General features: G+C 37.9%; 1 protein-coding gene across 5 annotated transcripts in view; it reads left to right on the forward strand.

Annotated features, from left to right (window-relative positions):
- Positions 1-14219, forward strand: part of DYM (dymeclin) — a 203318-nt gene that overhangs the window by 125693 nt on the left and 63406 nt on the right. For all 5 annotated transcript variants that reach the window (XM_088152700.1, XM_088152701.1, XM_088152699.1 and 2 more), the window contains one exon: positions 9306-9408. In XM_088152700.1, coding sequence (XP_088008826.1) covers positions 9306-9408 — 103 coding nt within the window. The remainder of the gene's footprint in view (positions 1-9305; positions 9409-14219) is intronic.

Consider the following 14219-nt stretch of genomic DNA (forward strand, 5'->3'; position numbering starts at 1 on the left):
TTCAGAAAAAAAAAATTACAACATTCTCCCTGGTTGTATTTTTGGAGCAGCAATTTCCATTAGCATATTAATTTCTTATAAAAAGGTTTATTCAATCCAGAAGTTTGACAGAGAAGCAAATTTCAGTATTGTTGCAACCACCTCTCTACCCCGTAACAATTTATTCTTTTGTGGGAGAGACATGAGCAAGTTAGTTGTTACAGCACAAAGTGGCATTTACCAGTTTCCTTAGTCTAAATATGAAGCAAAAATCTGTATTAAACTGGGGCTGTGATTACAGCATGCAGCAAAGCATTTCAGTGACAAATCTGAAAGCAAAATTCAATCATTTGTGAACTTCCATATCAGTTCTCACCTCCTGAGTACACCACACATACCACCTTGGTGGTAGGATGAGGGCAACAGTATGTTGGCTTGCAAAGTAATCTCTAGATTAGAAAGGCTAATTTGCAAACAATATTATGACCATACTTGGGGTAAAACTGGGGTTTGGTTCTGCTTGGCAAAATGGCCAAAATATGCCCAAAGTGTCCAGTAACATTCTTATTAGCAAGAAGTGATAAGTGGCACAGTACAACTATGGCTGGCACCTAACCTAACCTAAAAAGCATTATGGGAAAGCCTCAATTGATCAAAGCCATGATGGGCGGTGGCGTTCAACATCTGTGGGACCATCTGGTGATGAGCATGTTGTAAGTAGAATAGATGGTAAAGAGCATAAAGTAACAAATGGAATGAGAGAGAAAAATAAATGTGTGTGTGTGAATCTAAGAAAAAGGGGAAGGATGTAACAGATGTGAACGAAGGTGGTTTAATCTTGTAGAGTTGATGAAAACATGCAGAGAAATGAAGAAGTAAGTTTAATTATAAATACATGATAGAAAGTATGAATTGGTATTCTTTAGATGGTTTTGGAAGCATTTAAAGTAGCAATCCATAGGTTAGCGATAGTTGTTGTCACACTCCAGCGAATGGTGGTAGTGGAAGAACCAGATAGGAAGAATGGTGCGTCATTCTGAATGAATACAATCTGGGGGGAAATGGGTGACAAATGGTTAGGTAGTAATGGGATGAGAGAATACCGAAAAGGTGATAGAGTCATTTGGAGGCCCAGTAATGAATGAAAACAATGAGTATTTGGTAAATATCTGCTTAGGAAAACGTCTGTTTGTATGAGCCTTAAGTATAAGTCTATTCATACATATACATGGCAAATGAATAAATATAAACAGAAAAGCATGATTGATTTGATTGTTTATGGTGAAAGATTGACAGAATTACTGAAGGATGCAAAAGTGATGAGATATTCTAAATATTGGACAGGTTACTTTTTGGTAGTATCAAAGACTGAAAGTCATAAAAGCTGTGAGAATGTTCCAAAATAGTAAGGCTGCAGTAACTGGAGAATTAATTAACAAAAATGGATATGGTTTGTATATGGAGTGGCTCTACATCTTATCTAATGTGTGAAGACTTCATCTATGCCTGACAATTGGAAGGATGCCATTACTGCTCCCTACAGAAAGGGAATGGTAGCAAAAGTAAAGGCAAAAATTATAGAGAAATTGTTTTAATAATTGTGCCTGGGAAAGTGCTTGATCAAATTCTGTGTGAAAGGGTGGAAGGCTTGATTATAAGAAAAATTTGGGAGCTCCAGTGAGGCTTTCAGCAGGGCAGGGAATATGCAGAACTGAGTTTTGCTCTTCATCGTGACATTAAGAAATGTATGAATGTGAGAACATCTTTTGAACACTGGTTAATTCAAGGAAGTATGATAATGGGAATAGGCCTAAACTGGATTGCTGCAACCAGGAAAGATGAGCAAGCTTGTTTTTCAGCATCTTTACTGCTTCAACAATTGGCAGCTTCTTTCTGATCTTGTCTGGTGGGGATGTCCACAGGTTACAGTCCAAAAAAGTCAAGATGGTACAAATCTCTACCTGGATTTATAGTGTTGCAATTCATATAAGAGCCAGGCAGAGCTTCAGTCATACCATTGCATCTGCCACCTTGACCTTTTGGACCATATCCTGTAGACACCCTGCATAAGAACTGTTGGGCCTGTTTAGTATTGGATAGGAGACCTACAAGGACTGTAGACTATCTTGGGATGTCAAAAAACATCTCAGAAAGCAGTAGCACACTACATCCATACTGTGGCCAAGAAAACAACACATGAAAACTCCATGTCCATGCATTCACAAGGAGCTGAGCTCAGTTTCAACCCAACTGCCTTCTCCTTTCTCTTGCTTGGCCTAGGCTGTTTTTTATCCATAGGAGTCTCTGTCCGGGCAGTTGCTGGATCTTCAAACCTGGAGCTGCATCATACTGAATTGGTGATGGCCATCTCTGAAGTGGGCCTAGGTTTCTGTAATGTTGGCTGGTATTTTTATTTATTATTATGTAGATATCCCTATGTTTCCTTCAGGCACAGATGGGGATCTTCCCTCACTGTATTCTCAAAGGAAGAATCCTGTGGGGTAGTTTGAACTGAGAGACAATGAGTGTCCCAAAGCCATCTGATGAGACTTGAATCTGGATGTTCCCTGGTTGCTGTCCTACTGTTTAATCACTACTGCCATATTGCCTTTCATGTCATTAATATAAATATGTTATTAATGTTATGGGAGGGCGACTCCTGTAGAATTAGCAAGATTTGAGGGAATGGCTGGGTAAACCTTCTGTGTCTTTCAATTAAGTGGTAGGGCATTTTTATGGGAGCACTTTCTTCCATCTCCTGCCTTCTGGACAGATTTTGAAGATGCACAGTGGAAACAATGCAGTGGAAAAACAGATTTAGTGAGAACAAAAGTTTCATTGACCAAAATTTTCCATGTCTCAGGCTGCTGCTGAAAGCACAAGGACAACATAGATCTGCTGTTTAGAAACAGAGGAATTTCCTTTCATGTGGGTCTTATTGGATGTTAGAGTTAGTGATTAGGTTTGGACATTTTGTTGAACTGCTTATCACCTTTAGAACCCCAATTTGTTTCAGAGCTCCTAAGTCTAATATTACTTTCAACAGAGAAGCCAATAGGTGGAATCATGTTGCTGACTTTCCTAGAGCAGAGCCAGGTCCTGTAGTGGATATCTCCCTTCCACTGGCTCCAGAGGCAGGGCTAGAAGTTTCTGACATTACTTCCTGTGGAAAGAGAGAGCTCTATCCCCAGTTCCAGCCCTCCCTTAGAAAAAAACCCCAAACCTGTCAGCTCCATCAAGGCCTTCCACAATCTTGGAATGTTCAACTTTTTCCTTCATCTTTCTTCCTCTTCTCCTGCCACTTTCCTGAATATCAGGACTAGGGGCAAGATGGTGGGCTGGGTAACAGATAGCAATTTGCTGTCCTTGCAGTGCTGTTATGCACAGTACCACAATTTGGGAAGTGTTATTCTTTGTGGGTGAATCCAGAAGACCAACTTCTGTTCTTGTGGATGAAACTTTAAAGATGTGAATCGTCTCTGTTCCTTACTTGAGTTATATCTGGACAGAGCATCTGCTGATTATTACGTTTTGAATGTGAACAGTACATTTACTGATTCTTGCCATTTTTGAGGTAAGAAACACGCAACAGCATAATGTAATCCCTAAAACAGACTTAATAGAGTTTTTAAAAGCAAAGCAAATCCCCAATCTCTTCCTGAAAAAAGGACAGAAAAAATGAAAAGACGCATACTAAACAGTGTAATGTTTTAAATTTATCCCAGTTCCTTATTTACATTTCAAGTGAGTTAGCATTCATGTTATACCACTCTGTAATGCAATGTTTGGGAATGTGTGTTTCCACAGTGGTTTAAGAAGCATAGATAGAATCTTAGCAGTATTGAGATAAGAGGATTTGGTACTCTTTACATTGAACTCTTCAATCTTCTGAATATTTATATTGGACTCTTAGCATATTAAACAAGGAAGAATCTGTTGCATTCTTCAACCATGCCTCTTTATGTGTTCCTGTCTTCAAACAATGTTTCCTTTCCCAGGTATGCATCTGTGTGATCTATTGTGCTGATTCCTCACCACCACCGCCAGTGCACCCATGCTTGTCTGTTTCTGCCACCCTTTCAGATTAGTATGTTTTCACTTCCTCCTGCTTCTGCCATCACACCTGAAAAGGAGATGTTAACTAAAAAAGTGGGACATGAATCTTTTTCTTCCCATCAGATTCTGGGATCAGTCTTCATACACTGTAGGGTATAATAGCTGAATGTTAGGACCTTGCTGTTAAATCTGATTTTGCGTAATAAACCAAAGTTGTGAAATGCAGACATGAAGTTGTAAAATTGAATGGAGCATCCCCTGCCAGATATATAAAGGCCTTCGCTTTTCCAAAGCTATAGCTTTTAAAATGCTTGCTACAGTTGTAAGGTATAAATATGTGTATCCAGCATTTGGAACCCATTTTTGTTTTCTCATTATATAAAAATGCTGACCATTAAATCCATCTTGGATTCCCTTTGAATTCAGAATATACATTCTTTCTCAACCAACAACAACAAAACACGATAAACTTGTCGATGGATTGATTTAACTTGCGAAAGAGTGACTGTTTTCATTTTAAAGTCATGTTTTGCTTATTTTATTTCAGTTTTTCAGAGAACATATCAAGTTTCCTCTATGGAAATGAGATGAATTTCTACATAAATGGAATATAGTGTCAATCTAATTAGCGTGTCCCTTGGGACCCAGATTTTTTGTCTTAACATCACAGTGATAATAAAGATGGAAAAAACTTGCATAGCCGTGGTAGCATGAGTCACAAGGCTCTATTGCTCTTTCCGGCCAACTTTTTCGAAACTTTCTTTTTACTGTCTTAACATGATCCAGTTCTCACTGCAACAGCAAATATTCAGAATTGGTTGAGGAACACTGCAAGTACTTTAATTTGTTTTGGCAATGTTGTACGCTTAATCTCCTAGACATAGTTAGGAAATTGGAAGTTCCAGGGCTACAAAGAAAAATTGCCCCTGTTTTGATAAACAGAAAGGAACTTAATCCTTTAAACATGACAGATCTTGCTCCCAGAAGTTCTAGAGTATATTAGGGTAGTATCCTATCTGAGGTGTGCCTGGTTAGCAGCAGTTCAGACTCGGTATCATCAGTAAACAATTCACGAGCATATATTTATGGCAGATGGTGTCCAAAAGCAAGTCAAGAGAAAAGTGAAGCTAATTTTACATTCTCATACAGTATATTGCTCCTTAGCCCCTTACTTTAGTCAGACTAGTAGTTATGCATAAACTGCCTCTGCCCTCAGGTTGTAGGTTCAATTCCTCCCCAGGGCCAAAGTCCATTGTTTCACATGGTTTGAAGATATAGAATCCTAGAGTTGGAATTGACAATTTGGACCATTAACTTCAGCTTCTTAGTGCTGGAATCCAAATTAAAGCATCCCGGACAGATGACTTCTAGCCTCCTATTGAACACATCATCTGGCAGGAAGCCCATCACCTCTATGGTTAATTGATTCCTCTGCCTAACTGCTTTTACAGTTAGGAACTTTTTAAAATATTCAGTTGGAATGTGCCTTCTGTAACTTAAGTTCATTATTTTGGGTCCTGCATTCTGGAGCAAGAAAGAATAAGTTCCGGTCTTCTTCTGTGTGACAGCCTTTCAGACATTTGAAGAATGCTGTCATATCCCCCTTTAGTTGTCTCTTCTCAAGGATAAACATACCGAGCTCTTTCTTCATAGGACTTAGTTTCTTGTCCCCTAATCATCCTTGTTGCCTTTCTCTGAATTTGTTCCAGGCTCTCTGAATTCTTCTTAAAGTGCGGTGCCGAAACTCACAATACTAAGGTGGAGCCTCACCAAAGCACAACAAAGTGGAGTGATTATTTCCTGTTATTTGGGCATTTATACTTGTGTTGATGACACCTAATTTGCATTGCTATTTTTGCAGCTACATCACATGATGCCCCATACTCAGTTTGCAATCAACTGTCATTCCAAGGTCTTTTTCACAAGTTGTATTACCAAGCTGGATATCCCCAATCCCATAAATTCCATTTGATTTTTGTTTTTTAAAATTAAGAACTTAGCATTTACATTTCATTCTATTACTTTTGGATATTTGTCTAACCTATCAAGATCCTTTTGAATTTTACTTCTGTTTTGAGGGTATAAATTATTTCACTCAATTTTGTATTTCTGCAAATTTAATAATCATTCCCTTCACATCTTCATGTAAGTTATTAATAAAAATATTGAGGAGTAGAGGGCCCAGGGCTAATCCATTTTGATTAGGAACTATGGAGAAGTACACCATCATCATCACCATCATCATTAGTTTATCCTGCCTTTTATATATAACTCAAGGCAGCAAACATACCTAATACTCCTGCCTCCTATTTTCCCCACAACAGTAACCCTGTGAGGTGGATTAGGCTGAGAGACAGGGATTGGCTCAAAGTCCCACAGCCAGCTTTCATGCCTAAGGGAGGCCTAGAACTGTTTCCTGGTTTCTAGGCCAGCACCTTCACCACTACACCAAACTGGCTCCAACATCTATCTAATCCATCTATGTATTCACTTAATTGTCATGCCATCAGTGTTTAATTAGCATGACATGGGGTGTTTCTTTGAGATGCTTCAAAGAAATCAAGGTATATTATGTCTACTGCAGTCCCACAATCTGTTAAAGAAGTTATCAAAAAATGTGATAAGTTAGTCTGATTAGTTAGTTAGTCTGCTGGATAAAACTCATGCTGATTTCTCGTAATAACTACATTATTTTCAAGGTGCTTATGAGTGGATCTTGTTATGATCTGTTTTGTGGTCTTCCCAAGTAACATCCTTTTTGAATACAGGAACGTTTACTTTCCCTGTTTTACGTATTCGATTATATTTGCCTTTCTGAATGAAGAGCTTAACCTCCTTTTATTTTCCATAGACTAAGCATAGTATATAGATAATAACGGTCATTAATTTTATGAATCCATGCTGTTTCTGAATTTTTTCATTGAGTGGTTTAAGAGGCCTCATTTCAGCAGCAGTCTGAAGTCCTTGTCTTTGAGATCTTTACTTCAGGGTTTATTGGTTACTTTGGTGAACCATTTTATTTAATGGCATTACCGTACATCTGTAGAGCATGCATTGGAGTAAAATAATTCCTTGTGAGTTGTTACTTGAGGGAAAGGGAAAGTGAAACAGATCCTTTGTTTTCCTTTTTACTGCAAAGCACCATCAAAAGCTTGTTAACCTATGGAGTGAATTGCTTGGGAAGGTAAATGTGCTTTGATAAGCCTGTATTGAGTAACATGAAGGATTTGTTCAAATGAATAGATTCTAAATCAGTGATGGTGAACCTATAACACGTGTGAAAGGTGACATGCCACGACATTTTGGGTGACACACCAGCATTCGCCAACACCCAACAACTATTCTTCCTGTTTGAGTTACCAAAGAAACTGAGTTTGTTTTATTTGTGTTTCGTTTTTGTAATTATTTGATGTTTCTTTACATAATATCCAGCACCACACTTGATTGGACTGTATTTTTTTTTTAAATAAATAAATAAGTAAATAATTGTTTCTGTTTTTTGGGGGGGGTGACACGCCAGCAGAGTCAAGTTAGGCATTTTCTGAATTTTTGACACACCGAGCCCAAAAGTTTCACCATCACTGTTCTAAATTATGCTGGTATTAAGCCTTTAAAATGCTATGCCTATTTTACAAAGGAACATGTGGGAATTGCATTTGTGGTTTGTGAATATAATTCTGTTGTTTTATCTAAGTTATCTATTTCAATCTATCATGTGCAAGGAGTTAAATAAAATAAATCTTTGTCTTTGGAGTTGTATACTTTGTGATATATGGACTGCAAGAAAGAGTAGCTACAATCCATAAAGCAAGAACTCAACAACTAACTTGGAATTTCTGTTCAAGTCTCTGAAAATATTCAGGAATACTCTAAAGAGTGTGGATTGACAATCTATCTTGAATAAGCAGCTGTTCTTTTTCTTGGACTTGCACATAACTAAGATAGCATTCAAACTGATGCACAGTAAAATGGAGTTTGAAGCAATAAGATTAACTATTTAACTGGTCCTCCTGGTCCAAGTTCAACCACATTTCTCCTGCAAAGCTATATTTTTCTTTCTAAAATTAATTCTCCATCCCAAGTTATACTGACATGTACACAGTGCTTTGCAAAGTTTTCTTGGTAACTTTTGGAGAGACAGTGAGGCTCCAAGGGTGTCCAGAAAGTAATAAGAAATCAGTAGCATTTCTCAAGTTTGGGGAGAGCAGTGGCAATCCTACTGACTTCCTGAAGTGTGGAAGCACTTGTAAATCTTTTTTCCAACTTCTGAGAGCTCCAAAGTTAGCGTAACTTCAGAGCTCAGTCGCTTCTCTTGTCCTGGGTTTGGGGAGGGGCAGGCTCTGTAATGACTACAAATGTATGTTGCTAATGGCAGAGATATTTTTGAACCTCTTCATTGGGTCCAAAGTCAATGTCTACCTAGAGTGTGAAGTTGGAATGCCCTATTTTTCTAGAATTAAAAAGTTACATAAAAGCTTTGCATTCCAAAATTACACCTATTTCTTTGCTTTAATCTTTGACTGAAGAGTTTGTCCCGCTCTCCCATGACATTTTTGAAGGTCTACAAAGCTCACCTTTTTAAAGGTTGCATATGGATGCAGAATGAGGCATTGTTGACAACTATTTACATTGAGCAACTAGTACACAGTGTAACTAAAGGAAACCATAGCAAATGTTTTCATTTTTCAACAAGGGAGTTTTGGAGGGTTCAGCAGAAATTTAAACTAGGGGTGGTTTTTTAATTAGAAATATTAGCATTAACCTTTGGTGCCACATAAATAACCTTGGTGCATTTTTTTATTTGTTTGTGGTAACTGATTATACAATACTTTTAAGCCACCAAGAGTCCTAAGATTGTGGCAAAAAGTCAGAATTAATGCTCAACTTACTGTGATAGCAGGGATGATGGGAAATTTCATGAAGAAAAAAGACTAAAGAGCAGGAATTATCCCAGTCCTTTAGTTTGAATTGTGGTTCTGCATTAATTTATATCTGCAATATAGTCACTCATTCTTTCTTGCTGTCCAAACAAAATGTTTGTTCTGTGATCTACTTTGGAAATGTTCTGTTTTCAAAATAAATATGTCCTTTGTAGAATTCAATTTCTGAGAAAACACTTTATAAGCTCCTTTTTTTTTTAGTTACCTCTGCAAGGCAGAGTTTCAAAGAGCTTATACTAAATTGGCAACTCTGTTTCATTAAAACAGAGTGCCTTTCATCGATTCTTATGAAAACAATATAATTGTTTTTCCTTCCCCTCCCTCCTCCAGCTTGTTTTCATTGTTGTCAAAAAAGCACAACAAGGTTTTGGAACAAGCCACACAGTCTTTGAGAAGTTCCCTGTCTACTGATGATTCTCCACTTCCGGATTACGTGAGTATCAAATATAATGTTTTAAGGAACAAGTCAAAATAGCATCCCTTAGGTTTGCACAAGTCTATCAAAGAGTCTGACAGCCTAGCAACGACCATGACCAAAATATAGGAAGTTTGGCTGGTGACATCATGTCTGAAACTTACTAAGAAATTTTTTTTTAAAAGCCTTGCAAATGGCAAAATGAAAACCATGGTGATTCTTAGCAAAGACATTTACTCTAGCTTTCCTATCTTGAGCAATTGCACTTGGTTCCCATTGCAGTGGAATTGTCAAGGGAAAGAGGAGTATAACTGATACAGTGTGATAAAACAGTAAAGCACCTAGCATGCCCTTTAAGCAAGTCTCTGTCCCTAGGTAGCAAAAGGACATGTTTGGTTTCCAATTTAGTATTGAGAGCCAGTTTTGTGTCGTGGTTAAGGCACCAGGCTAGAAACTGGGAGGCCGTGAGTTCTAGTCCTGCCTTAGGCATGAAGCCATCTGAGTGACTTTGGGCCAGTCGCTCTCAGCCCTAGGAAAGAGGCAATGGCAGACCACTTCCGAAAATCTTGCAAGAACGCTACAGGAACTCATTGAGGCAGTCACCAGGAGTCAACATTGACTCAAAGGCACAGGAAAAAAACCCCCGTAATAATTAGTGTTCTTTGCCCAAAAAAAGGCAGAAATTGAAATAAAATAAAATACATTAAAACATATTTTTAAAATAGCACATATAGTTCCCTAGCTCTTGAATATTTTGCAGCTGTTAATATATTAGTGTTCTTCGCCAAAAAAAGGCAGAAATTGAAATAAAATAAAATACATTAAAACATATTTTTAATATAGCACATATCATAGTTCTCTTAGCTCTTGAATATTTTGCAGCTGTTAATTAATACAGTGTTCTGATATAATTGTTAAATCCAAAGTAGTTAAATACAGGTAGTCCTTGACTTATGACCAGAATAGGAACCAGAAAATTAGTTGTTAAGCAGTGCAGTCGTTAAGCAAGGCATCACATGGCCACCTGACTTCCCAACGTTTTTTGCAGCAGTTGTTAAGTGAATCATGTGGTTGTTAAGTGAATCATGCAGTTCCCCATTGATTTTGCTTGTTAGAAGCCAGCTGGGAAGGTTGCAAATGATGAGCATGTGACCCCAGAACACTGTAACCATCATAAATACATGCTGGTTGCCAAGCACCTGAGTTTTGATCATGTGACCATGGGGCACTGCGATGGTCATAAGTGCAAAGGCTGGTCGCAAGTCACTTTTTCAGCGCCATTGTAACTTTGAACAGTCGTTAAACGAATGATCATGTCGAGGACTACCTGTTTTAGTGCAAATACACATTGAGCAAAGGGGTTGGTCTCCATGGCCCCTTCCAACACTGATTTTATGTTCTTGGCTTAGTGAATTAGATTTTTTTCCTCCAAAGAAATTATTTTAAGTCTTAACATAATGCAGTAGCATCCTGATAGAATTCCGGCTGCACTTAAAAATAACATTTATGCATGACTAGAATATGCATCCCAGTCAAAGGATTACAGAACCGAGAAAAATATCTGCTTTTGCAGTAGCTTTCTAGTACATGATAGTCCACACTCTATTTTTTTAAAAAATATGTAAAAATTGTATTCTGTCTTACCAATCAGGTTTCCCAAGGCTGCTTACATAACATTTTAATAAGTAACCTTGGTGCATTTCTCTATTTGTTTGTAGTGAACAAACTGTGTTCAGATTTTTTTTTTAGATCGGTGTCATTTTTCTTAGTAACTGTGGATCTTGCTAGCCTTGAAAAAGGGAAATGAAAACTCAGGAGAAAAGGGGGTGCAAGTCCTAGTTGACGGAAATGGTAAAGGTAGAATTTGACCTCACTGGCAGCTCCTCCTGTCTAGCTCACATCAGGACTACAGCCATGAGAGCAGTCATTATAAAAGGTATATTTTAAAGGCAGGATTTGGTTCAGAAACTGCTTTGGCACTTTTGGAAATAACTAATTCATCTCAGCCTTCTTTGAAGGCTGCTTGTCTACCCTCAAATTGGAGGGGGGGCACATGGGGGGAGCTTCACATTCAAAGCAGGATTGCTGCCCCAAGTCACTCCTGCTGTGCCTGGACAAGCTGGCAGCAAAATCATGAGTTACTACAGTTGCTGCTATAAAAAACAAACATTGATCCAAAACAAATCTGAGAGTGGCTGACTTAGCGAAACTAAGCAAGTTTATCCTTCCCGTTAAAAATACGGTTTTAAAATGGATTGTTTTATTGTCTATTTTTGATAAGGTTTTATTTTATAAGGTGGCAAGGTTCTAGCATTGTATATGATACATAGATTAAAACGTAATGATTAAAAATGATTACATGCACTTCTTGCTTAACTCTAATCCCAGTGAAATCATCAGTTTTATTTGGCAGGGAGGGGAAGAGTTCCACCCAAATTTATTTATCATTTTAGGGAGTCATGGCACTGCAGAGTTTGAATCCACTGACATATTTCATAGAAGTGTTCCTAAGGAGGTGACTTGCAAGTTTTCAGAAGGAAAAACAGTCACAGTTCTGTAAGCCTTGCTGAAAGCAGATCGAAATACATCTAAATAGTTTGTACTACCCAGAAATACTCTGAGCCAAGATGCCGTTCAATTTTCAAACCCTTCCTCAAAATGTAATATTGGAGACTTATAAGAAATTACGAATATGGTAAGATACAGGGATGGTTTTATAACAACAAACTTTCCTCTTTTTAGCATGTTGGAAGTATTCTCGGTTGCAAAGAAATGTCCACTTTTAACCTCATCTACACAGTTTTCTCTTGGCTACTTATTTAAACCAGGATGGGCAAGGGTTGGGGTCTAATTCACATCCTTAAGCTGAAAAATATCTATGACTTCAACTGGACTCCTACCAATTATGACATTTAGGTCGGCATGGAAACAAGCAAAATGTTATTCATATAGGTCACTACAACTTATTAAGTGATTTTTATTTATTTTGGGGGGCATGGCCAAATGCAGTAAATTAGACCACCCCTTGAATGATTTTGTGTAAATATGAATGCAGTAGAAAAGAATAATTTAATTGTGCCCAACACTACCACAGAGCAGGCCTTAAGATGAGCTGGAGGCTATGTTTGTTCAGACTGTTCCCAAGTTTTCCATCAACATTAATCTTTGTCCCACTCATTTCTTCCCCTCTAGTTCACAACTTTGATTTTTCTTAATGAGAGAGGTCATTCAGAGGCAATTTTATCAACTGCCTGGACCAAATTCACATTCCAAAGGTCAACTGTGGCTTTGAAATATCTTTTGCCAAGATTACAGGAAAACCCCAAGCTCTGCCAGGAAATCTTTCAGATCCCCCAGTCTTCTGAATCTTACATAGAAAAATGAATGAAGCAACTTAAATTGCCATGTATTTAACTTGCATGTATTTGACATAAAAAAGGGTGTTACAAATTCAGAGGGAGTAATTCATTGGAAGATGAATTACTTCTTTTAAGGATTCTCGGATTAAAGCTACTTATATTAGCTGCCACAGACAGGCTGGACCACTAGTGGCTTCAGCTAAGGAGTTTATAGCTGTTCTATTAAGCCCAGCCCAGGAAAAACAGAAAGGAAGGTGGATTGTCTTTTCCTGCCTGAAGCCCAGAAATACTGAATAAAATTCTGTCTGACCTGAAACACAAATGGATAGCTTTGTAACCTTGGTTACTTGTGCATGGGAAGAGATTTAATGAGAAATCCCCAGGCAGTGCATTAAATAAAACTGTATTATAGTTGCTTTATACAGTGTGACTGAATGAGCAGTATTCATGAATCTCCGTTTGGGTCTTGTATTCAGTAAGCTCGCTAAAAAGCAGCATAGCTCCTCCATTCTTTGGACATTTGTCCTGCTATGACTTTATTTTTTTTTCAAGCGAAAGAAGACCACGTTATGATGATTGAACATAACCAAAACAATTCTGACAGCAATAGAAATTACAGTGTGTTCCATGATGTCTGCAGTACAAAAATAGGTTATTAGGATTGGGATAGGTTTAAAATTGGGAGAGCTGGTGTGGTAAAGTAGTTAAGGGCTAAGGCCATCAAGGCATATGCTTAAGTCCACCCTCTGTTGTAGACGTAACTGGATGATTTCAGGCCTGTCACCCTCTCTTAGGCCTGGCTACATCACAGAAGTTGCTGTGGTGGGAATAAAATGAAGAAATATGGCCAAGTGGAGTGCCCTGAGCTCCTGAAGGAAAGGGAGGGAGGGAGGGAGGGACAGGTTGCTTAAATAATTAATACAGTATCTGTATTTAGGAGACTGACTATGCAATTTGACATATGTCACCCCAAAGTAAGTGCCATTGAAACTTACTCTCTAGGTTAGGATTTCCATTGCAACCAGTAATCCTTTGAATCCTGTTCTGGATATAAATCCCATTTAATGGTTAATTATTTGTTTATTTATTTTAAAATATGTATAACCCACTCTCCTTTCTAGGGGGGGCAGGGGAGACATGGAATATCAGTGCCTAGGAACAAAATCTAATAAAAACTATAAATGTATAGGTGCCCATCAGATAGCAAAAACGAAGTGGGAAAATCCCATCAGAACAGAATCGCAGTAACTGATCAGTATAGAAAGACTGCATATAGAAACAAGAGAAACAGCTAAGCAAAACCCATCAGTATCCTTCAAAAGTTCTCTTGAAAGCCAGGAGAATGTAAAGCTTTCGTAAATATTTGTTTCTTTTTTTTTTTTTTAGGCTTAACTAATATGGATTTGAAATGGATGTAAATTGTTTTGTTAGATAAAAGATTTTCATTTTGTTTTCAGTCTTGCCCAATTT

This window comes from Python bivittatus, unplaced genomic scaffold (genome assembly GCF_059951505.1).
Source record: "Python bivittatus isolate LINGU-HERP-01145 unplaced genomic scaffold, Pbiv_v1 ctg000570_np1212, whole genome shotgun sequence".
In the NCBI taxonomy this organism is placed as follows: domain Eukaryota; kingdom Metazoa; phylum Chordata; class Lepidosauria; order Squamata; family Pythonidae; genus Python; species Python bivittatus.